The sequence below is a fragment of the Kuraishia capsulata genome, genomic scaffold (genome assembly GCF_000576695.1).
Source record: "Kuraishia capsulata CBS 1993 genomic scaffold, Kuraishia_capsulata_scaffold_7, whole genome shotgun sequence".
In the NCBI taxonomy this organism is placed as follows: Eukaryota; Fungi; Ascomycota; class Pichiomycetes; order Pichiales; family Pichiaceae; genus Kuraishia; species Kuraishia capsulata.
The window spans coordinates 985,338-1,008,838 of NW_019172956.1; the positions used below are offsets into that span (position 1 = coordinate 985,338).

At 47.4% G+C, this 23,501-nt stretch overlaps 14 protein-coding genes across 14 annotated transcripts; 7 read left to right on the top strand and 7 right to left on the bottom strand.

The window, feature by feature from the left end:
- Positions 1 to 137: 137 nt before the first annotated feature.
- KUCA_T00005995001 (uncharacterized protein) lies at positions 138 to 2,960 on the bottom strand (the record flags this gene model as incomplete). Its single annotated transcript, XM_022604729.1, has 1 exon — positions 138 to 2,960. The coding sequence occupies one exon, from the start codon at positions 2,958 to 2,960 to the stop codon at positions 138 to 140; it is 2,823 nt and encodes a 940-aa protein (XP_022461979.1).
- Positions 2,961 to 4,147: 1,187 nt separating this feature from the next.
- On the top strand, positions 4,148 to 5,965 carry KUCA_T00005996001 (uncharacterized protein; the record flags this gene model as incomplete). Its single annotated transcript, XM_022604740.1, has 1 exon — positions 4,148 to 5,965. One exon carries the CDS (start codon positions 4,148 to 4,150, stop codon positions 5,963 to 5,965), a length of 1,818 nt encoding a protein of 605 aa, XP_022461980.1.
- Positions 5,966 to 6,816: 851 nt separating this feature from the next.
- KUCA_T00005997001 (uncharacterized protein) lies at positions 6,817 to 7,566 on the top strand (the record flags this gene model as incomplete). The annotated part of the gene is made up of 1 exon (XM_022604751.1): positions 6,817 to 7,566. One exon carries the CDS (start codon positions 6,817 to 6,819, stop codon positions 7,564 to 7,566), a length of 750 nt encoding a protein of 249 aa, XP_022461981.1.
- Positions 7,567 to 8,024: 458 nt separating this feature from the next.
- On the top strand, positions 8,025 to 8,268 carry KUCA_T00005998001 (uncharacterized protein; the record flags this gene model as incomplete). The annotated part of the gene is made up of 2 exons (XM_022604762.1): positions 8,025 to 8,103; positions 8,153 to 8,268. 2 exons carry the CDS (start codon positions 8,025 to 8,027, stop codon positions 8,266 to 8,268), a joined length of 195 nt encoding a protein of 64 aa, XP_022461982.1.
- A 262-nt stretch (positions 8,269 to 8,530) lies between these two features.
- On the bottom strand, positions 8,531 to 9,131 carry KUCA_T00005999001 (uncharacterized protein; the record flags this gene model as incomplete). The annotated part of the gene is made up of 2 exons (XM_022604773.1): positions 8,531 to 9,037; positions 9,126 to 9,131. The coding sequence occupies 2 exons, from the start codon at positions 9,129 to 9,131 to the stop codon at positions 8,531 to 8,533; spliced, it is 513 nt and encodes a 170-aa protein (XP_022461983.1).
- Positions 9,132 to 9,453: 322 nt separating this feature from the next.
- On the top strand, positions 9,454 to 11,121 carry KUCA_T00006000001 (uncharacterized protein; the record flags this gene model as incomplete). The annotated part of the gene is made up of 1 exon (XM_022604784.1): positions 9,454 to 11,121. The coding sequence occupies one exon, from the start codon at positions 9,454 to 9,456 to the stop codon at positions 11,119 to 11,121; it is 1,668 nt and encodes a 555-aa protein (XP_022461984.1).
- Positions 11,122 to 11,514: 393 nt separating this feature from the next.
- Positions 11,515 to 12,726, bottom strand: KUCA_T00006001001 (uncharacterized protein; the record flags this gene model as incomplete). The annotated part of the gene is made up of 1 exon (XM_022604797.1): positions 11,515 to 12,726. One exon carries the CDS (start codon positions 12,724 to 12,726, stop codon positions 11,515 to 11,517), a length of 1,212 nt encoding a protein of 403 aa, XP_022461985.1.
- Positions 12,727 to 13,538: 812 nt separating this feature from the next.
- On the bottom strand, positions 13,539 to 14,945 carry KUCA_T00006002001 (uncharacterized protein; the record flags this gene model as incomplete). Its single annotated transcript, XM_022604808.1, has 2 exons — positions 13,539 to 14,828; positions 14,889 to 14,945. The coding sequence occupies 2 exons, from the start codon at positions 14,943 to 14,945 to the stop codon at positions 13,539 to 13,541; spliced, it is 1,347 nt and encodes a 448-aa protein (XP_022461986.1).
- Positions 14,946 to 15,229: 284 nt separating this feature from the next.
- Positions 15,230 to 16,855, top strand: KUCA_T00006003001 (uncharacterized protein; the record flags this gene model as incomplete). The annotated part of the gene is made up of 1 exon (XM_022604819.1): positions 15,230 to 16,855. The coding sequence occupies one exon, from the start codon at positions 15,230 to 15,232 to the stop codon at positions 16,853 to 16,855; it is 1,626 nt and encodes a 541-aa protein (XP_022461987.1).
- A 158-nt stretch (positions 16,856 to 17,013) lies between these two features.
- On the bottom strand, positions 17,014 to 17,549 carry KUCA_T00006004001 (uncharacterized protein; the record flags this gene model as incomplete). Its single annotated transcript, XM_022604830.1, has 2 exons — positions 17,014 to 17,447; positions 17,531 to 17,549. The coding sequence occupies 2 exons, from the start codon at positions 17,547 to 17,549 to the stop codon at positions 17,014 to 17,016; spliced, it is 453 nt and encodes a 150-aa protein (XP_022461988.1).
- Positions 17,550 to 17,754: 205 nt separating this feature from the next.
- On the top strand, positions 17,755 to 18,666 carry KUCA_T00006005001 (uncharacterized protein; the record flags this gene model as incomplete). Its single annotated transcript, XM_022604841.1, has 1 exon — positions 17,755 to 18,666. The coding sequence occupies one exon, from the start codon at positions 17,755 to 17,757 to the stop codon at positions 18,664 to 18,666; it is 912 nt and encodes a 303-aa protein (XP_022461989.1).
- Positions 18,667 to 18,913: 247 nt separating this feature from the next.
- On the bottom strand, positions 18,914 to 20,140 carry KUCA_T00006006001 (uncharacterized protein; the record flags this gene model as incomplete). Its single annotated transcript, XM_022604852.1, has 1 exon — positions 18,914 to 20,140. The coding sequence occupies one exon, from the start codon at positions 20,138 to 20,140 to the stop codon at positions 18,914 to 18,916; it is 1,227 nt and encodes a 408-aa protein (XP_022461990.1).
- Positions 20,141 to 20,449: 309 nt separating this feature from the next.
- On the top strand, positions 20,450 to 22,042 carry KUCA_T00006007001 (uncharacterized protein; the record flags this gene model as incomplete). The annotated part of the gene is made up of 1 exon (XM_022604863.1): positions 20,450 to 22,042. The coding sequence occupies one exon, from the start codon at positions 20,450 to 20,452 to the stop codon at positions 22,040 to 22,042; it is 1,593 nt and encodes a 530-aa protein (XP_022461991.1).
- A 224-nt stretch (positions 22,043 to 22,266) lies between these two features.
- Positions 22,267 to 23,280, bottom strand: KUCA_T00006008001 (uncharacterized protein; the record flags this gene model as incomplete). The annotated part of the gene is made up of 1 exon (XM_022604874.1): positions 22,267 to 23,280. One exon carries the CDS (start codon positions 23,278 to 23,280, stop codon positions 22,267 to 22,269), a length of 1,014 nt encoding a protein of 337 aa, XP_022461992.1.
- Positions 23,281 to 23,501: the final 221 nt, after the last annotated feature.

Sequence of the window (23,501 nt, forward strand, 5' to 3'; positions counted from 1 at the left end):
GAGTTCTTTTTGCCTCAAATTTTTTAGTTCAACAGACCGACGTTGAAAAATTGATGCGGCGTTAATCGGTTGGTGCACTAGAAATGTCTACTCTCAGACTAAAACAAAAGCGGTCGAATAAATAAAAATTACAAAGATCACTCTTCGAAAGCCTCATTGTTGTATGGTGTGGCAAAAAATTGGTCCCAAATGCTCTCTGTAGGTACCTGGTAGATCATTTTGAACACCTTGTGGCCCTCGCGATTGGCTGCGCCGCGTGGCACAGGCGACGTTATTTGCTGCTGGTATGGGCTGTACTGGCCCTGGGAAGAGGAAGCAGCAGAAACTATCGGAGCCGGACCCAAACCTGTACCTGGAGGCGTTTCGTATGGACTTCCATACTGGTGCTGGATGTATAAGCCGTTTTGGGAGTTGTTGGTGGTGGCCCCGGAAAAATGTGATTGCATATTGACATTGGGGTCTTGCGGTGGGGGGCCACTTTGTCCGTAAAATGGAAGAGGATCTGAGTGTCCGGGTTGAACATTTAATTGACGAACCGCTCCATGACGCTGCTCTGAGGCCGAAGACGACAATCTTTGGTCATAGTTGCTTCCACGAGGGGAGCAGTAAGATCTGCTAGATTCGGGAGATTCGAGGTGATCCAATTCCTCAAAGAATCGGTCCAGGTCTTGCTCATCCGTTGGCCATTCGAGCTCGCTGTTTCGCGAGTGTTGATTGGCTCCGTTTTGGTAGCTTTTAGGAGGCACTGGGGTACTTTCTTCTGCCTTCACGTCTTCGAAACTTTCCTCTTCAATAGTTGAAACAGCACGAGGCGTTTCGTCTTGTGGCAAGTTGTTGAGCAAGTCCTTCAAATGCTCAGGAACGTGTTGACCCGGCTGAGAGTTGGCGATGGCAGACGCAGCCGGGATTTTGCGGATTTTGCGGGGGGTCGAGTTTTGGGTATAGCGGAGTCGGATCACTGCAGCCGTCAGAATGTCGAAAGTGTCCTTGCAATGAGCTGCAGCGTCGCACGTGGCGATCAGGCTGTCTAAAACGAGACTGCACTCGAAAGTGACTCGTTGAATTTCCTGGAGATTCGAGCGTTCACGAACCTCGGGCGAATGGTATATGGCGTAGAGATAGGACGTTCCTGCCATGAACAAGTTGTGGACACAAGCCCAGGTGTAGTTGATGGCTTTCATGGAATATAGCTGGAAGTAGGACGATATCACCTCCTTACTTGCATTTTCAACCACAAAGAAGTTCTGTGTGGTCAGAGTCAGAGTTCCCGGGCTCAATCCGTTGAGAATGAGCTTGGTGTGGTGGTAATTGAGTTCAAAGAAGAAAAAGTTGAAGTTACAATTGAACTTTTTTGACTTCAGTTTCAAGTTCTCTCGCCACGCATCTAGCCTGAGGTTGATATCCATCTTCCAGTCGTCCAGATTTGTGAACCTACGCGGAAGCTCTGCGCGGTCATATAATATGCTTTGGACCTGCGCCTGGATCTGGCGGATCTGGAAAATCGCCAACGAGATGATTTTGTAGGTTGGCGTTGAGTTCATTTGAACAGAGTAATCATGAGTGTTAATGTCTCTGACAATCACGGCATCGTCCAGTGTAGAAGGGAACGGAACGTGTACACTCTCTTCAGGAATTCCGAATGGTCTTCCTAAGTATACACAAACCTGTCTGTCGAGCGAATAACAGCACCAGAAAAGTCTCCTTCTCATATCCATTGTATATGCATCGTATTGAGTCTTATTCACAATGCTCGTCTCAGTGTGGAGGCCCAGATCCACGCAAATACGCAATGCAGAGCCGAGAACATACCACACTCCTGGGACAGCCGGTCTCATGAGCGAATACAGCGTAAGCAGTAGAATCGCCTGTAGCGACTCCAGACGATCAGACGACGTATAAACAGGGTCCATGAACCTCAGTGCAGCAGCCTTGTAGCCCTCAGCCACCATGAAAGGGAACTGCATGTTGTACACTGCCGAGGAGATGGCAAAGACCAAGTTCATGAAGTACAGTGGGATATGAAATTTGCGTGGCACCTTTATTTGAGATGCAAGTATTTCCAAAGATGTCTGCGGTGAGGCAAGACGCTTTGCCTCCAGCTTTTGGGAGAATTGGAAGTACCAAGTTTCGGACTCAGGGATATTCTGCTTCAGGGAAGACCAGTTTATCTGAGTGGAATCAGACGCCAGGCTCACGCCTTCGGGGAAAGACCCATAGATAGGTTGGAAATAACGCGCAATGAACTCCTCGCGGTGCAAAACTGGCAACTGAGGGTTGGATTGCGAAAAATGTATGGTCATGAGTTCCACAGCTTGATCCTTGGAGGCCAGAACGGCTGGTTCGGCAGATGTAGAGTGTCTCAACATGGATGGGTCCACCAGGGGTACAACTTTAGGGCCAGCAGAGGCCGAGGACGTTGGTTGGGGCGTTTTTTCGTCCGGTAGTTTGAAGTTCACGGCAGCTAACATCAGCTTAGCGAATGAGATGCCTGACGACGCACCCAAAAAGGACTGTGGCGCCTTGCTGCCGGACCTCGCAGTCGAGCTTTCAACCCGTTCCATCATGCTAGCACCCTTATAGAGCGGGTCCATGGCACTCATGGGCGCGGAAGGAGTAGAACTCGGGGCAGAGGCTGCAGGCGAATTGCTCGCCGGAGTCGGGGCTAATTGGTTGCCGTTTGGGTCAATCCCTGCATTTCTGAGCTTTTCTTGCAAAATTGCGACTGTCTGCTCCAGATGGGTCAGGTATGATCTTGGTACCTCTCTTCCGGTTGCGGCGTCCAAACCAATACACTCCTCGCCCTTGCGAAGACACCGACCACATTTGGGGAAAGCCTTGTCACATTTTGCTTTCCGTTTTCGACAAAGTTTGCAGGCTGAGATTGAGCGTGACACTCCAACAACGGGAGTTTCGTCTTCGAAACTGACTGAGTCATCAGCACTTCTTTTTATACCGGCCATTGGTGGTTGTGCAGGCGTCCTGGCCCTTGGTGATTGGGGGGTTTGTTTTTGCACCTCGTGAGGGTCCTAGGGCAAGAAAGTCAAGATCTCAGCAGAATCACCAGAAGGTGGTTGTGAGGATGATTTGACACAGCTTTGCGACGTGGTGGTGGTGGGAAAGCCTTGTTCAAAGGCGGTTAGGGTGGACAAAAGAGTTCTCCTGTGTAGATACTATATGGTCGTGTATTTAATAAAGTTTTAAGAGATCTCGGGTAGACTTTCCCAAGTTCCGAAAAGGTCAATCATGTGACAACGAGGTTTATTGGCTTAAATCTTCCATTCTGGTGGTTTTCTGGTTGCAGTTTAATCATATGCTCAGAATTGAGCAGTTCGGCCTGTTATCTCAACCGATGGCATGGCCCGTTATAGAGTGGTCATGGAGGACATCGGTTAACGTGTTATGGGTTGGGTTGAAACGCCGCACGAGACCGGTGGGGAGTGCATGATTGGACCAATTGTTGCTGTAGGGCTTTCAAACTCATTTTGAGCAAATTCGGATAATTCTAGGTGACACTAGGCGATTCTGGGAGATGCTGGGAGATGCTGAGTGATTCCAAGTGATCTCAAGCTATCTTTTCAAATTTCCGATGGTGTTGTTAGGTGTGAAAAGGCCATGCTTAAAGCTTTAGCCAGTAGCTTAAGGCTACAATGATTTAACTAAGTAGATATGACATTCAGAGTGGTTCCTGAGATCAACCCTCATTTGATCAAAGTTGTTGCGATTTGTATTTTGAAACTCGGTTTCTATATCCAGCTTTACAGTCTTAAGAGATATCCAATTATTTTGGTGACTTTTTTGTAAAACATGAGATTTCCAGAATACTAGAATTGTTAGTAGTGTGCCTTCTAGTCAAATGATCAAGGCTAGGAGACGCTTCCTGTCCCTACACCGGTTTTTAACTTTTCTCTAAACACCAACAAAACACAGCATTCAAAGTCTTAAAGCCCAAGGAGCCTTAGAAAAATTTCCTATTTCTCATTTAATTGAATCCGTACTCGAAATCTTCTCTCCATGACTCCGTCCGAGCCGATTGAGTAACACACTACTACGTCACACACGACCATGCACTTTGTCTCTTACTAGTGCAGGGTCTGAAAGACAAGACCGCACTCAAACTTCACAACCAGAGAAGCAACAGAGTCCAAAAATGGACAGCTTAGGAAACTATACTGAGCGATCTGTTGAGCCTGAATTGGGCTCTTTTGGAGAATTTCCTCCAGAGATCCTGGCGGTGATCTTTTCTCACCTGGATCCACATACCCTTAACTCTCTCCGGGCTGTGAGCAGGTTATGGGATTCGATAGCAGGAGATGACCAGGTGTGGCGTTTGCTTTATAGGCGAGAATTTGGTTATGCAGGATCACTTACACGCGGGAACAGCTGGCGACAGGAATATCTGACGAGATCTCAGGCTCAAGATAGATGGCTTCGTGGAAAGGCCGTTCACCATTCAAGTACTCTGTCTCAAATCCATGTTTCGCGAATTGCAGTGGATTTTGCCAATGAGAGGCTGTTTTGTTCATCGATGGCTCATGGAGGATTTACTGTAAGTGATTTAAAGTCCAATAAAGAGCCTCTGTTCATACGGTGTGCACAGTCTGGCTTCACAAGCTTTGACTTTGGCAAGAACGGAATGGCAATGGGAAAATGGGACGGAAGCGTGACAATCAGGCTGTTTCAGTCGGACAAAAATGATCTGTTATCAGATGGGTCTGCCGATATGATCACGGCCACGTGTGTAGCCAAAGGTCATTTGCCTGGGCACCAAGGAACCGTGGGATGCCTGACAGGAGACTCACAGGGCTGGCTGAAAGCTTGGGATATGAGATTTTGCCAAAGGCTAAACGTTCTGCGAGTAGGAACTGAGCCGATAGTGGCGATTGTGTCTGATTTTGATGGAAATGTTCTGGTCAAAGATGCTACCAGTCGAGTTTTCGCAATCCACAATTTTGGCACTCCGCGCCAGCTGTTCTACGGTGAACCCTCAGCATTTGTGGAGTTTGCGGCAGTGGATTACGGTGGACGGCGTGTTGTCATCAATGCAGGTGCTTACGTCGCGATATGCTCTTTTGATCAATCAACTTTCGGCCAGACAACAACTTATATTCCTTCTTCAACTGTGTTTAAGGTTGCAATTGATGAGAATAGTGCTTCCAGAAGACCAACTTCTCATCCCATAGCGGGAGCAGACAGTTGCATGTGTGCGATTCTAGAAAAGTCCGGAATGGTTGTGATCATTGATCTTAGAGATCTGTCCACAGTAGTCCGCACACAGTTTGGGCCACGTGCGTCTGATGTGGCCAAAGTTGAGGCTGGTGAAAGCCCGCCTGTATGTTCTATTTGTGTCAACTCTGTGGTGTGTTTGCTGGGATTCTACAATGGCTATGTGGCAGTGCACTCGTCAGTAACAGGAGAGTTCATGCGCAGCGCGTCTGTGCGGATACCGAAGCGACTTGTGAACTACAGGAATACCAATATTGCAGTCGCGAACGTGGCAATCGATCCAGATGCCTCTTCAGCTCGCGGAGTATTCTCGTGCGGCTCCTGTATACAATACTTTGAGTTTGGGCATGCGCCCAGGAAACAGCGTGAAAAACGAGGATTTGTTCGCGGTGGAACCACCGACAAGCGGGACGGACTTTTGTCAAAGATGCGGCAAGAGTACGACGATTATCAGCATTTGAATCACGAGCAGGAGCTCCAAGACGCTCGGTTTGAGACGTTCAATGGCGATGTAGGGTCCGATATCGAATTGGAGATGGCAATTGCGTTGAGTCAATCAATACAACAACCATCTCGCACGTCTGATGAGGATGACCATTTGCGGCTTGCACTTGCAATGTCGGCACGATCCCAAGAGCCGCACGGATACAGCGAGAACGAAGATGAGGACGAGCAGTTGAGGCTCGCGATGGAGATTTCACGGCTTGAGACTGGGGCCGATGCCGGTGTGTACACAGATTAGGGGATTAATTAGGTATGTAGACGCTCAGTGGGATCCCAGCAAGACGGATTCGGCGCGGTATGCGCTGTAGACGAAAAAGGCAGAAGAGCCGCCCAAAAGGGGCCGAATAAAGACCAAAAAATCATCAGTACATGCATACCTACATATTATGTCTACTCGGAATAGATGTGAAATGAATACAAAAAAGAAATCCAAACAAACCTTAAAATGAGACCAATAAAAATAAAGAAGAACAAAAATTTAGGCTTACATACGCGGAGAAGGCCAGAAGCAGACGCGGAACAAACGCGAAACAGAGACGCCCAAATAAGCGCTAAAAGCAAAAACAGGCCCAGCCAAAAAAAATTCAAGGGCTAAAAATAACCGGCCCCTACACATGGAACGAACACAAAATTAGAAAGGTTTAACAGTTCCGGCATGTCCCGCCAAGGCTTCGCTGTGTTACCAAAAAACGTCAACATCCAATTACACGCCTAAACGGTAGAGGCTGCACGCGACTGCCATTTCCGTCAGGGCACCAAACTATAACCGATAAACCGCGTCTCGCCTGAGGACAAAAACAGACGCCGAGCTGTGGTTTACCACAAAACGCGTATAATAAACTATTGAGACGAAAGCTTACCGACAAGCAACCCACAACAACGTGGCATTTTCGGTATTTGTTTGTATTGGCAACCGCCCAAAACGGCTTCTTTAAATCTTCTGGCCTAGACCTCATCGTGGACTTGCTAAAAGTTGGGGCAGCAGAGTAGAAAAAGGGATCTGCCGCCGAATTTTAGACCAAGTTTGAACAATCCCTCCTTAGTTCTTCTTTGTTCTCCCCCGTTTTTTTTTTACAATTCAAACACCCAATGTCGCACAGGGTCAAGGATATTAATTATGTTGAGTCTCAACTGGATGAAAAGCGCCACCGCAAACACCGGTCCAGACTCACACCCGACAACGTGCTGATGACGATCTTTATGGTGTTGCTACTGACTTTGGTGGTGGTGGTGGTTCGCCAGAAAAACTATTTCCAGAATTTGGACTCGGTGGCGGTTACGTCTGAGAATTTGGTGCAGCCGGACGATACTTTGTTCACCAAACCTAACCCAAACCCACTCTCATCAGACCCCGATGAGAGACTAGCCGCCGATGTTCAGCGGGTGCACGAAGTTCAGGCCGAGGACGAGACTTCTCTGACCTCTAAGAACTCCGAATTTGATGCCGCGAAAGAATTTAAAGCGATTGTTGCCCTCAGCCCCGTGATAATGTTCACGTGGGACGATCCAGCAACCATGGCACCCACTTCTCTCGAGCAAACCGAGTCTACTGAGCCGGATTCGGCTCTGTCGTTGCGCTTCAAGTCGATAGTATCGTCATACTCGATTGTTCCACCTCCAACGCAGGTCTCGCTCTCAAGACACCCTCACGCGCGCGAGCTGGGTGAATACATCAACTCGGTCGGCAACGGACTGGGTCTGAAACATGTTCTACCGGGTCTCGTGATTGCAGGAAGGCCGTGCGCTGGTGCTGTTGCTGTTGAGAGACTTCACACGAGCGGAAAGCTCTTTGACTACATCAAATCGTGGGGATCAGGAGTGGTGACGATCGAGAGGTGATTTCAGCAACTCTGGCTATCGAAAACAAATTGGGGACCCTCAATGGCCCTCTTGAAAATAAACCTTCACTTTTACGGACACATATACGCCCCATACCCGCTGGTTTTGCTGAATAGCAGTATGATTAAATGACTTTTTCTATGAATGTTAGTTGAAGAACACGGGACGCACGCCCCAAGTAGAGGCCGAATTTAGACTGAATTTTGGGAGACAAAAGCTTGAAAGATTGCACTTTGAATCCTCTGATGATTTGCAAATCAGAAACACCCCGCGTTACTCGATAATCGTGAACGGTGGAAAGCGCGAAATTTCAAAAAGGCCATGTCTCTCTATGTCTCAAGGTTTTGTATCACGTGATATCAACTATGAGTTTGGAACTACCTTTCTGGGTCCACTTTTTCCTTACCATGAAAATTTGTAGATAACAGCACCACCATACGAATACTAATAGAACAAAAATGGCGGCTTATCCTTGGTATACAAGGCTTACAGATGTTGCGCACAGACTCACGGTTGTTGGACTTGTCGGTTTCACTGGTAAGTAGGACGTGGCATAATCGAGGAAGCATCGTACTAACAGGTCTAGGATACATGACGCTCAACGTGGGCTGGATGATCTATCAGAACGGTAAGGAGAACGAGAGGAGGTTGCTTAGACAGAAGGAGCTCGAGCAGGAGCAGGCGCAAGCGCAAGTGCAATAAACGGGGAGAGTATGAGATGGGAGAGGCTCAAAAAGGAGAGGCCCTATTGGGAGAGAGCTCCATAGGCTATCACTACGAGGCAAGCAGATCTAATCTCCAGTTATCTCACAAAACCAACTAAGAAAATTGGCTTCGGGCTAAGGAGAAGCCGAATGTTTATTTTTCATCAAAGAAAGTCATAATTCTGTTCATAAAAATGACAAGGTATCCGTCCTCTTTCCATTACATACCTCCAGCTCCACAAACCTATACCAGTACATACTTACTTACTCTCCGTCGTTTTTCTCTTTTTCACCTTCAATTTTCCCGTATCTGAGTTAATCTGTATCACACCGGTATCACGCGTCGGTTTATCGCAAACCGGGCACTTCAGTTCGGTGTCGCCCTTGCCCTTGCTGAGCAACAGCTCGTCCACGATCTTCTTGCTCATGACATCACCGCAGGGCAGAAACACAAAGGGGTCAGGGTTTTCAACATTCTGATCTTTGAGGGTGATTGGACACTGGAGATTGCCTGTTTTAGGGTTGATTTGAAAGTTTAATTGGGTGACATCCTTGATCCCGCGAAGATGTGTCATACGCTCGCCATTAAGCAGCATTTCCAGCACAGTTTCTTTATTGAACATATTTCCTCGCGAATCTGCCACAATTGGAGGCATCAGTCGTTTCTTGGTTAATCTGTCGAATCTCCAGTAGTTTGTTGGTTTTTTTTCGCGTTTCCGGGGCTTCCCCAGGATCTCAGATCGAGATGGCAGCGTTCCTCCGTCATTCTGCTATTGTTAGTATTGCGAACATACTCGTATAGCACACTCGTATAACACGTTTCCGCGATACGAGCACCCCCAAAATTATACTCACGCCCATCAAAGAAAACTATAACTTTATCAACAGTGTCATGTACACACGCGAGGCCGCAGGTTGGTGAACACTGAGCCTGGTTGAATGGTGTACCTCGGTCCTCGGCGAAAGCCACAGGTTCCTCGGATGCTCGTAATGCTCGTAATGCCTTAAAGTATAAAAACAATACGTCCGCCCCTTAATCCAATACAAGAGCAACTATTTGCTATTTTGAAATTTTGGAACTACCAGTGTCGTTGTGATTTTATTCAATTGCCGATTTTTCCCATCTTATATATATACCAGGCCAATTGTCCGCACTCCACATTAGTTAGGCCAACTTTGCACTATGTCCGTGCACGGATCAATTTATGAGTCGGTGGACGAGTCGGTCCGGTCCTACGACAAGCCGTCTGACGAAAAGCCGCAGCTCGAGCAGGAATCCTCTTCACCCGAATCACAACCCGAATTACAACTACAGAAAACACAGACCGAGCTTTTTGAAGAGGATTTGAGTCGCGAACTTTCGCGGCACTCTGTTGCGGCATCGCATCATGATGACGACGGCATTCCCATTCAGGCAATGGAATGGGATTCTGCCACGGACCCAGAAAACCCATTGAACTGGCCCAAGTGGAAAAAATGGGGCACTACAATGACAGTTGCTGGAATCTGTTTGGTGGTGACTCTTGGGTCATCTCTGTTTGTTTGTGGTGTTCCTGAACTCATGGTTGAGATGCATATATCAGAAACCCTGGGCCTTGCAGGACTGACATTTTACTTACTGGGTCTGGCTTTTGGCCCAGCAATTGCGGCACCGTTATCGGAGGTTTTCGGTAGAAAAATTGTCTACGTGATCTCGTTGCCTCTATCTATGCTCTTTACCATGGGGGTGGGGCTTTCGTCGCATATTCGTGAGATTTTGGTGCTGAGGTTTTTCGCTGGTCTTATTGCTTCTCCAGCAATGGCCATCGCTGGTGGAACCATCACCGATATCTGGTTGCCACAAGACCAAGGTCTTGCCATGGTTTCGTTCTGTCTAGCTCCTTTGGCCGGACCGGTTGTCGGGCCGGTCATTGGTGGTTACGTCGCCGAGAGAAAGGGTTGGAAATGGACTCTGTGGGTGAACCTTATGTTTGCCGGAGTGCTTCTTCCGTTCGTTCTGGTGGTGCCTGAGACCTACAAGCAGATTATCATGAGGAAAAGAGCGAAGAAGCGCTCGATCAAAATTCAGAAGCCTCCATACACATTTGGGCAGTTTATGATGATCCTTCTCTTCATCACTCTGCTGAAGCCAATGCAGATGCTGGTGGTGGAACCTATCGTGATGGTGTTCTCCGTATACATTGCATTCGTCTTTGCAGTTCTGTTCGGATTTTTCGAGGCCTATCCTGTGATCTTCAGAGGAACTTACCGCATGGAACTTGGAAATTCTGGACTGAGTTTTCTCGGAATTGGTCTGGGACTCGTTCTCGGTTCAATAACGTTTGTCGCTCTCGACCGTTACGTTTTCTTCAAAAGATGGCCTGACGGATATGTTGGAATGAGAGATAAAGATGGTAAAAACCTTCCTCCAACACCTGAGTCTCGTCTTTTGGCTTGCAAGATCGGAGCAGTCGCCATGCCTATTTCGTTGTTCTGGCTTGGATGGACAGCTAGACGTTCAGTTCATTGGATGGCTCCAATTGCCGCGGGAGTACCATTCGGATTTGGTCTTGTACTCATCTTCTTCACAGTGATCACATACTTTGCAATGAGTTATCCTCCTCTGAATGTCGCATCTGCTCTTGCAGCTAATAACCTGGCTCGTTACGTCCTGGCCTGTGTCTTTCCACTGTTCACGGTCCAAATGTACGAAAATATAGGCAATGGTTGGGCCTCCAGTATTTTTGGATTCGTCGCTCTTGCTATGGTTCCCGTCCCGTGGATTTTCGAGAAATACGGAAAACAGCTGAGATCCAGGTCCCGGTTTGGTTTCGATGCCCAGACTCCTAAGACTGACGAGGAAAAGAAGTGAAATTGCGATACCTAATTATATATTTTGACACTATCAACTAATAGCGAGTTTGCAAAGCCAATTGAGTGGTTTTCTGTGTTATAGACCGCATTTGAACAGTTCTTTGAGCGTAGTATTGAATTTGATAAAGCTAGAGTGAAAAGTTCTGTGTGCAAGGCTACTCAGACGGATTTTCTGATTTTTGGTCAGGTTGAAAATCCACAAAGCATTGAATGATTGGTATAAACGATATAAGAGTGAGGTTTTGAATTATAATGATCGTGCACAAAAAAAGATCTCAAAATGAATTGGAACCTAGCCTGGTATTGGCTTCATATCAACTACAATCGTCTTTCAAATCGTTTTAAATCGTTTTAAATCGCGTGTCTCATAAATAGAATGTATATAAAACCTTTAAGACTCGATGATCTTAACGTAATCCTTTTTATCAGCTTGGTGCCACCTCTCGTGAAGTCTACCGTACAGTTTAACAGCAACAGGCTCATCACCAGTCACGTTGTTGACCTTGCTCTTTCCAAATAGCGAGGCCTTTTCCTGGTCCCACTCTCTGAAAGTGATCTTATCCCATTCAGGAGGCTTTGTGAATCCAAGTCTTTTGAGTTTAGGAGAGTCGTCTTCTTCGGGATCCAAAATAGTCACCTTGGATGGAGTGCTGAAGTAGATTATCACCTGGCGGGTGTATTGTTCCTGTTCCTTGGGCGAGGCCACCACACGGTGGATTGACGACTTGAAGTAGCCACCAGTCATGAACTCCTCGGCATCACCAATATTCACAATGAACGAGTTCTCGCGGTGGGTCACGTACTTCCATTCTCCCGTGTAGTAATCGCGCACCTGCAACGAGAGAAGTGGCTGCGAAGCAATGAATGTGAACCCAGTTCCATCCGAATGGCCTCTAAGTAACGTGTTGTCAACCTTGCGCTGGTCATCAGAATTCATCTTGAGATATTTCATTAATCTGAGCCAGCCGCTTCCACTGTTATCGTAGTCGCCTTGGTGGGTATCGTAATGCTTCCATGTGGTGCCGTCTTCCAGCTCCAGAATGATGTCACACAGAGAGCACGTCTTTTTCAGCAAATCATTGTGAACAAAGCGATAGTACTCAGCAAGTTCATAGATGTACTCGCGGAGTATTTCAGGGTGTTTCGCGATCGCCTCTGGGGTCAACCGGTCGTCCTGCGTCAGATCACGCATGTTATAATGTTCGATAGCATCACGAACTCCATTGGCCATGGACCAGTATCCACGGGGCTTGAATCCCTGACCTCTTTCACCACCTAGCGATTTGCTCTTATCCTCCTGATCGGAATATCTTGTACCGGCCAAATACTCCAGTTTTTCAGCCTCTGGAATGTCTAGCAAAGCCTGTGCTATGTTACGTAAGCGCCGCATCTTGTTTGGGTCATGACCGGTGTTGATCAGGTTGAAAAAACCAATGGTAGTGACCGATTTCTCGAGCTGCGCGGCAAGCTCTTTCCTCGCCTCGGGGGATTCGTCGAAACGAGACAAATCAATGGCGTCAAGCTCGATCGTAGGGTATCTTGCAAGAATCTCGGGCGCCAGAGGTGGGGCCTCAACGAACTCGGCCAATTGTCTAGCAACCATGATTATTCTAGTTTTGTGGGTCGATTCTACGTCTACGAAGTAGCAGATATTTCGAGGGGGATTTATCGGCCATTTATACGCTCCAACATCATGCTGTCAAAAGCTGGGCAGACCACAGCCAAAATGGCAAATTTGCACATATATGTCGCCATACGCCACAGTTAGTGCGCATCCAAAGTTACCCCATCCGGAAATCATCTTCGATGGTTGTTCGGCCGGCATTCAGCTACTTATGGCTGAGATCTATGCGGTTGATATGGGTTGATACGGAATATCTTACTGATATTGGAAGATCTGGGGTATATGGGAGACTGTGGAGAGGCCAGTCGTTTAGTGGTGTGATTTGGGGTAGCTGGGGCACCTCTTAACTGTGATTGCAGCTGTAGATGTGGCTGTGGATCTGGGTTCAAAAATCAGACCAGAATGTTTATAGTTTTGAAGAAAGCACGCCGTAGAGTTGAGATTTGCCATAGTCTTTGGTTTTCACCGCAGACCTGTGTGAATTTGACCCAATATGATCACTTCTGCTTATTTTGAGCCGCTTTTCTGATCTGAGATCTGAGATCGATTATCTTCTTGACTCTGATCAAAGCCAATTTTTACGTTTAGTGGAGATTCGAGTTTTTCAGCTTATTTTCCTCGGCTAGATAAGAATTAATTGGTTCAGACCCTTCCAGAATTCAGCCTGCTAAACTTGGTCTACTCTCTTGAATCGAATTTGCTCTTGTTGAACATTCTACCTCCTACACCCTCTAGATACGATGACTCTTTCGATCAATTAAATCTGTACACACATTCCAGACCAAGCAAAATTACTCCTTCACGGCGTAGAATCTCCTGTACCTGTCATCCACTTCGGTGAGGTAGTAGGTTCCCTTTGGCAGATACTCAGTCTCTCCAGTAGGCTTGAATGACTTGGCCAAGTGGGCCTTCTCTCTCAATGCGATAGCAGCTTCGTACTCCTGTGGGGACTTTTGGAGACGGGAAGAAAGCTTATTTTGAACATTCAGGACCTTGATGATACTGGAGACATCGTCGTTGACCTTCAGAGAAAACAAAGACGCGGCAAGACCTGAACCGTACGAAAACAGACCAACACGCTTGCCCTGAAGAGCATCAGAACCGACGTAGCACAACAACGACGCAAGCGATGCATAAACAGACGCAGTGTACATGTTACCGGTGTTGGTGGCCACCTCGAGCGAAGGAGAAACACGCTCGGCGGTTAGCTTCTTGGCCAAAGTGACGAAAGTCTTCTCGATGGTCTTGTCGACCAACGAGGCCTCGTAGTCCAATGAAGCAAGCTTGGCATCCACTTCTGGGTACTTGGAGGGGTCAGCCCTGAAGTCATTGTACAACAACCTGGCGTACGACTTCACAACGAGCTTGCAAGTTGGGACGTGGAACACGTTGTAGTCGAAATGGGTGATTCCAACGGCATCTGCAGACAAAGACCTGTCAGAAGTGCCACGCTTGGCAACCTTGTTGGAGTAAGCCTTGTAGCAGAAGTCTAATGCCTTAACATAGCAACTCAATGAGAAATGACCATCAACGTATGGGTATTCAGAGGTGAAGTCAGGCTTGTAGAAATCGTAAGCATGCTCCATGAAAGAGCCCCTCACTGGCTCGAAAACGAGAGGGGCATCAGGGCCAATCAGCATTGCCACAGTACCAGCACCTCCAGTTGGTCTGGCAGCGCCCTTCTCGTAGATGGCGATGTCACCAGCCACCACAATGGCATCACGACCATCCCATGCAGAGGATTCAATCCAGTTGATCGCGTTGAAAACGGCATTGGTACCACCATAACACGCGTTAACAGTGTCAATTCCTTCAACATCTGTGTTAGAACCAAACAGTTGCATCAACACACTCTTGACAGACTTTGACTTGTCCAGCAGAGTCTCAGTTCCCACCTCCAGTCTGCCCACCTGTGCGACATCGATGTTGTAGTTCTTGATCAACTGACTCAGAACAGTAAGGGTCATAGAGTAAATATCCTCACGGTCATTCACAAAGGCCATGTTCGTCTGGCCAAGGCCAATGGTGTATTTTCCAGCTGGAATTCCATCAAAGGTCTCGAGTTCGGCCTGGTTGACGTACTGAAGAGCAAATGTTAGCGCGCTGAAAAGATGCTTTTATACCCATTGAACAAAACTTACCTGTCCTGGGATGTAGATCTCAAATGCCTTGATACCAATGTTAGAAGGACGCGTCATTTTTATTTTGTTGGTGTTGTAGTTGCCTTGTTGGAGAAAAACAAGAAGGGAACAAGACAAGTTTTAAGAGCGTTGCCCAGCGTCGTTCACGTCGCATATGCGTAGTGCCAAACCCAACTCTACATCATAATTGAAATATTGCACGTGACACAGAATCGTGTCTCACACGAATACCTTTAACATCGAAAAAACAATCGCGGCCTCTTGACCACTACCACTTCACAGGTGTAGCAGTCGCATTATTTCTCCTTCTTTCTTCCAATTTGACTCTAAACTTTGCACACATGGAGTTCTACACGCAAGAATTGTCTGTGCTCAATCCTCAGCCGATAGACCCGCCCACGGTCCAAGAGCAAGAGGCACAGTTCATCGCCAACAACAGGTATCTCAAGAACGAGCCTATGATCAGCTATGTTGGAATCCCAGGTCTCAACCACCGCGGACCCGATATCCAGGAAAGACTTCGACTAGCATTTGCATCAGGACTTCCTACAGAAGTGAAGTGGGCACTCAGTACGTGTTTGCAGTTGAGTAACTCAACCCCTTACGCTGTGATGCTACGTTCGAACCCTTGGTTGCTGGAAGAGTTGCTAAAACATCTTAACTGCTCCGTCTTTTCAGAGTCAAAGGGAGAGCCTTTGAATGATGACATCGGGCTGTCGCTGGACGCAGCCATTGTGCTGAGAAATATGTCTCAAGACACCGAGAACGCGTCGATATTGTCTATGAGCTTTACTCTGCGCGAAATTCTGGTCAACATTCTCAACAACAAGTGTCTGATCAATGAACCGGTTATAACTGATTTGTTCGAGGTGTCTAAGGAGATTTTGAGGTACGCCGTTGACATAGTGGAATCGATTTCGTCATATCTGGCTCCTGCCCAGAAGGACGACTACATGTTCCTATCGTTGATGAAGATCTTGATCACCACCAAAGACCGCTCTTTGATCGTGTCAATCCTCAGATCTTTATCGCGACTGATGGTGCGGTCCAATCTGTCACAGCCATATGCTGCTGACAATATTTCACAGCTGCTCCTGGACCAGGTGTCTTCATACATGCTTCTTCCAGCATCCGCGGGAAACGACGAACTGATTCTTGCCTCGGTCGATTTCTTATACCAGTACTGTTTACCAGGTGATATACGTGTTCCTAACCTTTTGAAATCGTTCAAACGGTCAATGGTTTTGAAAGCTGTGTTGCCTAGACTACTGACCCACGGTCTTGAGTTCTCCACCGAGTTCTCTAACGGTGTCCAAGCATTGAAACTGGTCAAACGTCTCAAACCTCCCGTGCCAACCTCACCACCACCTCTCACAGACTCGTTGCTGGCGGAAATTGATGCTCTCAAGGAGCCAGATAGGGCTACTGCTTGGATGAGGTGCTGCTACCAGGCCGCCTCTGAGAGCGAGGTCACTCAGATTTCGTTATGGAGATCCTATGAGGCTCAGTTCCACGAAGACGCAAAACGCAGACTACCAGCTGTTGATTTCATCAAGAACGTGTCGAACGCGTTCCCCAATTCGTCGGCGATGGTCATAAATCTTGATGATGGTGGCCGCAAGTTTATTATCAAGGGCATCCAGCCTCGCCATTGGTCTGTGAATGTGTCAATGGGTAGATTCGAGGCCCTTTCGCGTCAACCGTTGATCACTTCTGTGTCCGAAGACGGAAAGGTGACGGGCAGTGCGATGCAAGAAGCCATCAATGTGTATAATTACGCTCAGAACTCCACTGTCGCTCTTAGGGAGATCAACACGAGTTCATGCCTGTTGCTCAATTGTCTAGTGGGGACTAAACTTGGCCACGAGTTGTTTCGTGGAACGCTTGATGACCTCCTAGGAAAGGTGATGCAGGTGCCAGCCCTTGTTCCTCACATTTATGACACTTTGAACGCATTAGATTATTGAGACTGTTTCAAATAGAATGGAGAATGTCATCAGTATTTATAGCTGTTATAGCTAAAACGCGTGCAAGTTCTCACCCAACTGCATTGTAGAGCTCATTCTAGATGCCAATACTAAAAATCCGAAATATCAGTGGTTATTGAAACGTTATTTTAAACTCATCACGAGGCAACATTAGCATTCTCTTGGTCCATGATCTTCTGCCTTAGAATGTCGTTGATCCTCCTACTCAGCTGGTCCTTCTCAACTAGCAGTTTGTTCAATTCCTGGGCGTCGCTCTCCAACTTTTGGATTCTGGCTGAGAAAAATGACTTAGCATCCTTGGCATCTTTTTCAACAAAATATCCGGTTCCCACATCCACAAGGAACTTTTTGTCCTCCTTGACCTTTCCTGGAACGTATAGCGAAGAGGTCAACGGCACTAACATCTGCTGGCCTTTGGAATCGACCACTTTGTCAACACTCGAGATACACTCACCAAACTTGGCTTTGGCCGTGTATAAAGCTCTCATAGAGTTCTCCAGATGGGATATCTCCGACCGCACCTGTCTGTTAAACTCGACGATTTGTTCTGGCGGCAAAGTCGTCAAGTCGACTGATTAGCAGTTGTTAGTAACTCAAAAGTCAGTTGCACACCCGAGGATACCTCAAGTCAGCTCCAAATACAAAATCACTCACCTCTTTTCCCTTGCGACATATTTGGGTAGTTTTTGTGTTTATTTTTCACCAACCAAGCGTTCAATCTCCTTCTTCATTAGCCGCCAGAACTTCGGGCGCTTAACGCGATGGGCACCGCCCTGAAAAGTCTGGGTGGCACACGGCCCTGCTTCTCCAGATTGACCACCAAAGAAGTTCGTCTTTGGCCCTTCAACGTTTCTGGGTCATATATTCTCGAGTAAACCATGGGGGACAACGTCAATTCGACATCGTTCGCGTCCATCCTGGCGGGTGTCAGGAAGCTGAGACAAGATGCTGAAGGTGGAGAGCCGCCCGCTCCCGAGACTTCGAGTGTCTCAAGTTCAAGTGTCTCAAGAGATTCTACTAAAGAAGCCCCACAACCGATCAGTTCGGACCCTGCAAACGTCAGGTTACAGCCACAGAGGATAATATCGAACCGGATGGGACCTGCCTCGAATATGGCGGTGCGACACGGTGAAAATGCCCGTACTCGTGAGTTCAGCACAATCCAGGTGAGCAAGCACCAGCGAGGAAACCCGATGTTGGACCATCTGCGCGACGTCGGCTGGACATACAACGAGTCAGTCAAGAAAGTTGATTATCTCGTGAATTCAAAGCTAGTGGTAATCTATCTGAGTTTGAAGTACCACAAACTGCACCCGGAATACATCTATAACAAGATCAAGGGTCTCGGGTCTACTGGAAACACCCAAGCTCTCAAAGTGTTACTAGTTGTTGTGGATATCGAAAATACGAACGACATAGTTCGTGAGCTAAACAAAGTGTGTTTGTTCAATGATTTGTCGCTTTTACTGGCTTGGTCGAACGAGGAGGCCAGTCGGTTTTTAACGTTTCTCAAAATGCACGAGTTTAACATACACACCTCGACGATCAGGGGAAACACGTCGAAGGATCAGTTCGAATCGCTTTCAAGTATACGAACAATCAACAAGACTAACTCGAAGGACTTGCTGAGGAAATATGGAAGTTTGCAGAATTTAATGGTACATGCTACGGATGAAGAGGAACTGGGAGCTATCTCTGGTATGGGACAGGTGAAGGTAAAGAAGCTTTTGCGAGTTCTGGATGAGCCCTTTATATACAATTTGGATTATGACAAGTTGAGCCATGGATGAGTGGAAATGGAATTTGTTTGGGTGTATGGTCCTGATTGGTTGGCTCAACACCTCGCTACGGATTTGTAAAGCATGGAAAAGCCCAACCAAGAATGGTAATAAGTGACAATTGAGTTCATTAACTATATCATTAACTATGTCATTGGCAAACAGTCAAGCTTTTGTTGCAAATATTGGTATTTTGGTGTATTATCTGTGTTCGATTTGCAATTGCAGTTTGCATACTGTTCTCAAGCCAATGACATCTCTATAGCTCAAAGAACGTTGAGGCGTTTCCAACGATCCTCCTTTTTTGAGAAGTGAGCGTAGATGCAAGCGGTTTTGGCTTCTGTTTAGGCCTCAAAATCTCAACCTTCTGTGGTTCATAGCTCCAACATCTAGCGCGCGGTTTAGCAGAGTCTTTCCACAGGTTTCGAAGTTCTGAACGATTGAGGGCAGATTTCAGCTCCAAGTCCACGAATTTGAAGTCAAGAATGATCCCGGGATCGGAACAAGGCAAAAACTGAAGAAAACTTGAAAGGTTAGATTCACGACGAATTCGTTCCTTGGTTCCTTCCTCGTCAACAGAGCTGAATACTCGCACCATTCCACGAGTACGTAGAAGCGCCAAAAGACCTTCCTGACCCACTCGGGTAAAAGAGACATCAACCATGGAGAGATGGGACCATTTTCCGGACCCAATGGCTGTTATCCATGACTTGACAACTCCATCGTCCACCGATAAGACTCCAGACACATCCAACACAGTTAGATCAATTTGCGTCAGAGATATAAGCGCGTGTCTGTCAATCGTCATATTGCTAAGATCCAGAAGACACAAAGATTGAAAAATATTTGGTGGATCTACCAGAAAACTGGCTAGACTGTTTGAAAAAAGCGTTTCAAGTCGCACCTTCCAACTGAGCCCATCTATGGCTCGTCGTAATTCAATGCACCTTTCGAAACGTTCATAGTTGAGATCCCAATCCCAATGAGGGCGAAAATCACTCTTTGATCCGAATTGGTTGGCAAAAGTTTGGAAAAGGATAAAAGAGTCCAGATCATTATAGCAAATGGTATCCCAGACAGGTTTCCATAGGTGCCAACTGGGAGCCGCACTCAAATGGCTTGGTCGTATGGAAGATGCCATTGAAGCTAGCTTCCGACTTGCCAAAAGTCTCAATGATAACACAGTATGAAGATCAGAACGATATGACCGGGGAATCTCGATTCGTCCCCGAGGCGGCGTAGCGACCATCTGGCGCTGATACGCTATCTGCTGAACATCACCATAAGTAGTGTCAATGTGGCCCAAATCGCGCGTACCTTGTATAACAGACAATCGCGACTCGTATTCAGGATCACCAGTTCCTCTGATTGTTCCAGAAGACGAGAAACCCAATCCCACGCGCTTTAGGCGGCTATGTCGTCCTGGTCTCTTCTGGCGCTTCCTACCAGATTGTCTTCTTGCGGAACCCCCTCGAAATGGAGCCATGTCGGACTTGAAACAACGACCCAAGAAACAGACCGTCTAGCAGTACTAAACAACCCAAAAGTCTTAGTTTTTGCACAATTAAATCCTACGATAACCGCGCTTACCTGTTACTTTGGGCGCGTAAATTCAAGCGCGTATTAAATTGAATCAGTCACGTGATGCGTAAGTTCCGGGAGATGATCTTCCTAAAATCACGTGATTACAGAGAAGCTGAAAAACTCTTCGAAGTTCTTAGGGCCGAGAACCGAGTCCGCTCCCGATTCGCAAGCCGAAAAACGTACAGGATTCGCTAAAGAAGCCATATTGCGGATGTCAGTCTCCAACATCCCTGCCAGTGTGGCCGCATTCGCCGTCCCGCGGCTGTTTCACAACACCTGGGCCAAGACATTCATTTGCTATCCACAAGCCTACTTCCAGCCCCGCGACGAGGCGGAAATCGTTGAATTGGTCAAGACCGCGCGCCAGGTCAACAAAACCATCATGGTGGTTGGTTCTGGTCACTCGCCCTCGGATATCACCATGACCAAAGATTGGGTCGTGAACTTGGACCGCTACAGCCGTGTTCTCAAAGTGGCCCCACATGAGTCCGGCAAGTACACGGACGTTACCGTCGAGGCCGGAATGCGGATCTATCAATTGAACGAGTTTCTGGCCAAGAAAGGACTGGCGATTCAAAACCTCGGCTCAATTTCCGAACAGTCTGTTGCCGGTATCATTTCCACCGGTACCCATGGAGCTTCACCATTCCATGGATTGGTGAGTCAACAGGTTGTGGATCTCACGGTTGTTAATGGCAAAGGCGAGGTGGTGAAGTGCTCACCAACTTTGAATCAGTCTCTTTTCCGTGCGGCTTTGCTTTCGCTCGGGAAAATTGGGCTTATTTCGCAGGTTACTCTGAGAACGGTTCCTCGGTACCAAATCAAGTCGCGCCAGGAGATCATCAGTTTCCAAACCTTGCTGGAGAACTGGGATTCTATCTGGACCTCGGACGAGTTCATCAGAGTTTGGTGGTTTGCCTATGCTGACAAATGTGTGGTTTGGAGGGCTTCCAAGAGCTCCGATCCTTTGAGTGAGCCAAGAAAGAGTTGGTACGGAACCAGATGGGGCAGACTGTTCTATGAGTCCCTATTGTGGGTCTCGGTCCATGTGGCTCCACGCTTGACTCCGTATGTCGAACGCTTTATTTTTTCGAGACAATACGGTACCAAAGAGACTCTTGGCCAGGGCGAATTTGCAGTCCAAGAGTCCGTTGCCGGCCTCAACATGGACTGTCTGTTCTCGCAATTCGTGAACGAATGGGCTGCTCCATTGACCAATGGACCAGAGATCTTGCGCAGTCTTGACAATTCTATCAAGGAAGCAGCCAGACGCAACCAATTCTACGTTCATGCTCCGATCGAGGTGCGGTGTTCGAACACCACCAGCAGCGGTTCAATTGAGGACCCAGACGTTTCCCAGCGTGGCCTCATTCATCCTGGTCCAGTTGTTGGCAATAACCTGAGACCATTGCTGGACAACACTCCGCAATTGGCGTATGTTCCTCAAGACTCGGTCACCAACTCGCAATTGACTCTCTACATCAATGCCACCATGTACAGACCATTCTACACGAGTGTGCCTATTGGAAAGTGGTACAGTATTTTTGAAGAGACCCTTGAGGCTGCAGGTGGAAAGCCGCACTGGGCCAAAAATTTCATCGGCTCCGAGTCGCTTGCCTCGCAGCAGGACAAACGTTATAAGGACGGTGAGATGAAGGGATTTGCCTACAAGATGGAGGAATGGTTTGGCGAGGATCTGCACACTTTTAAGAAGGTGCGGGCCGAAAATGATCCAGACGGGGTCTTCCTGTCTGGACTGGAATGGGCCGTTCGCAACGGGATCGTCGATGAACCTGTAGAGTGAAAAATGGACTTAGAACACGCAGCTTTTGATCGTACTTATATATAGAAAGAAACGGAATGGCCCGTGGGATATAACAGTCTTGCTTTGAGAGTGTAGTTGGGACGATTGTGGGAGAATTTTGAGTCAATGAACCGGTCAGAGTTCCTCGGAAATTCGAGTAAAAATTCGAGTAAAACGTCGCATATCCGATAATTCTGACAACACTTGACTATATTGGACAATTTTCAAAACTCATACAGCGCCTCTGCTGCTTTGACCCCTTCAACAGTCGTGATTCGACTGGCCAGACTAACAGAAAGAGCCTCCGGGAACACGAATCCGTAGTCTGGAGTAACCGAAATTATATCCGGTTTGGTCTTATGCTCAACAGCAGGCTTAAACAAAAATTCTTCCTTCTCATTTGTCGCTGTTTTTACGACATCCTCAATCTTCTTCACCTTCTCCGGCTCTGGAGTAGAGAAAGCAACTGGAGCACCAGTCTTGGGCCTGGGCGGCAAAGTCGGAACCGGCTTCTTCGTGGATATAGTGCGCGGCTTATTCGCCACTAATTTGTCTTGTTTGTCCAATATACTCTGAAGTGCGGTAGCAGTCTTCGAGAGACTCTTCTTTGGAGTATCCTCAACTTTGGAAAGCTCTGCAACCTCCACATTTTTTGAAATATCATTGCGAGATTCCTGATCATCCATCATATATAGGGGACTCCGTATCCTCGTCCTGAATGGCGAGGGTAAGTCCGAGTAGTTGACCACCCTTCTGGTGGTGATGGATCTCAAACCAGCATCCTTGTGCTTTCTATATGGCTCATACCGAGGCGAAAACGTCGGCAAAGTCTTGAGGCTCTTTAACTTCGTGGAGTCATCAATCAAAACTGGAGGCTTAGATTCAACAAAAAGACTGGACTCGTCAACCGTGTTGTTCAACACCAACGAACTGTTCACCGACGAGTTATTGCTGTTGCCTTTGCTCAGCAGGCTCAAAACACCCTCCCTTTCAATGGGCGAAAGCGGAGCATCACCCTTGGCAAGGAAGAACTCTCCAAGCAAATGATTGGCTGACTTGCTCTGGAAAAGCCGCGACGAAATGGAACTGGTATCAGGACTCAGTGGATTCGTTATGTCTGCGACAAACGCCGTGTGATCCACTGGTGGCTCCGGCTGCGTCCGCTCCCTCCGTAAAAACGGCGAGTTAAGCATATCGTAAAAACGTGACACAAACCCTGGTCTATCGCTTTTCCCCATTTTAAGCTAATTTCAACTGGGATCTAACAAGGAATATCGGCCTCAAACCGGTTGAACCACCTCTGTCAAATTTCCAATGGCTAACCCGTTTGAAAAACCGTTTCTGTGCCGACACACGACCCTCGATAAGATTGCCTCTCAACTTTTCAGTCGGGGGCACGACGCGGTGATCGCGATAGCTCTGTGAACGGTTTTGAAGCAGTGAAAAATTGGTCTTAAGA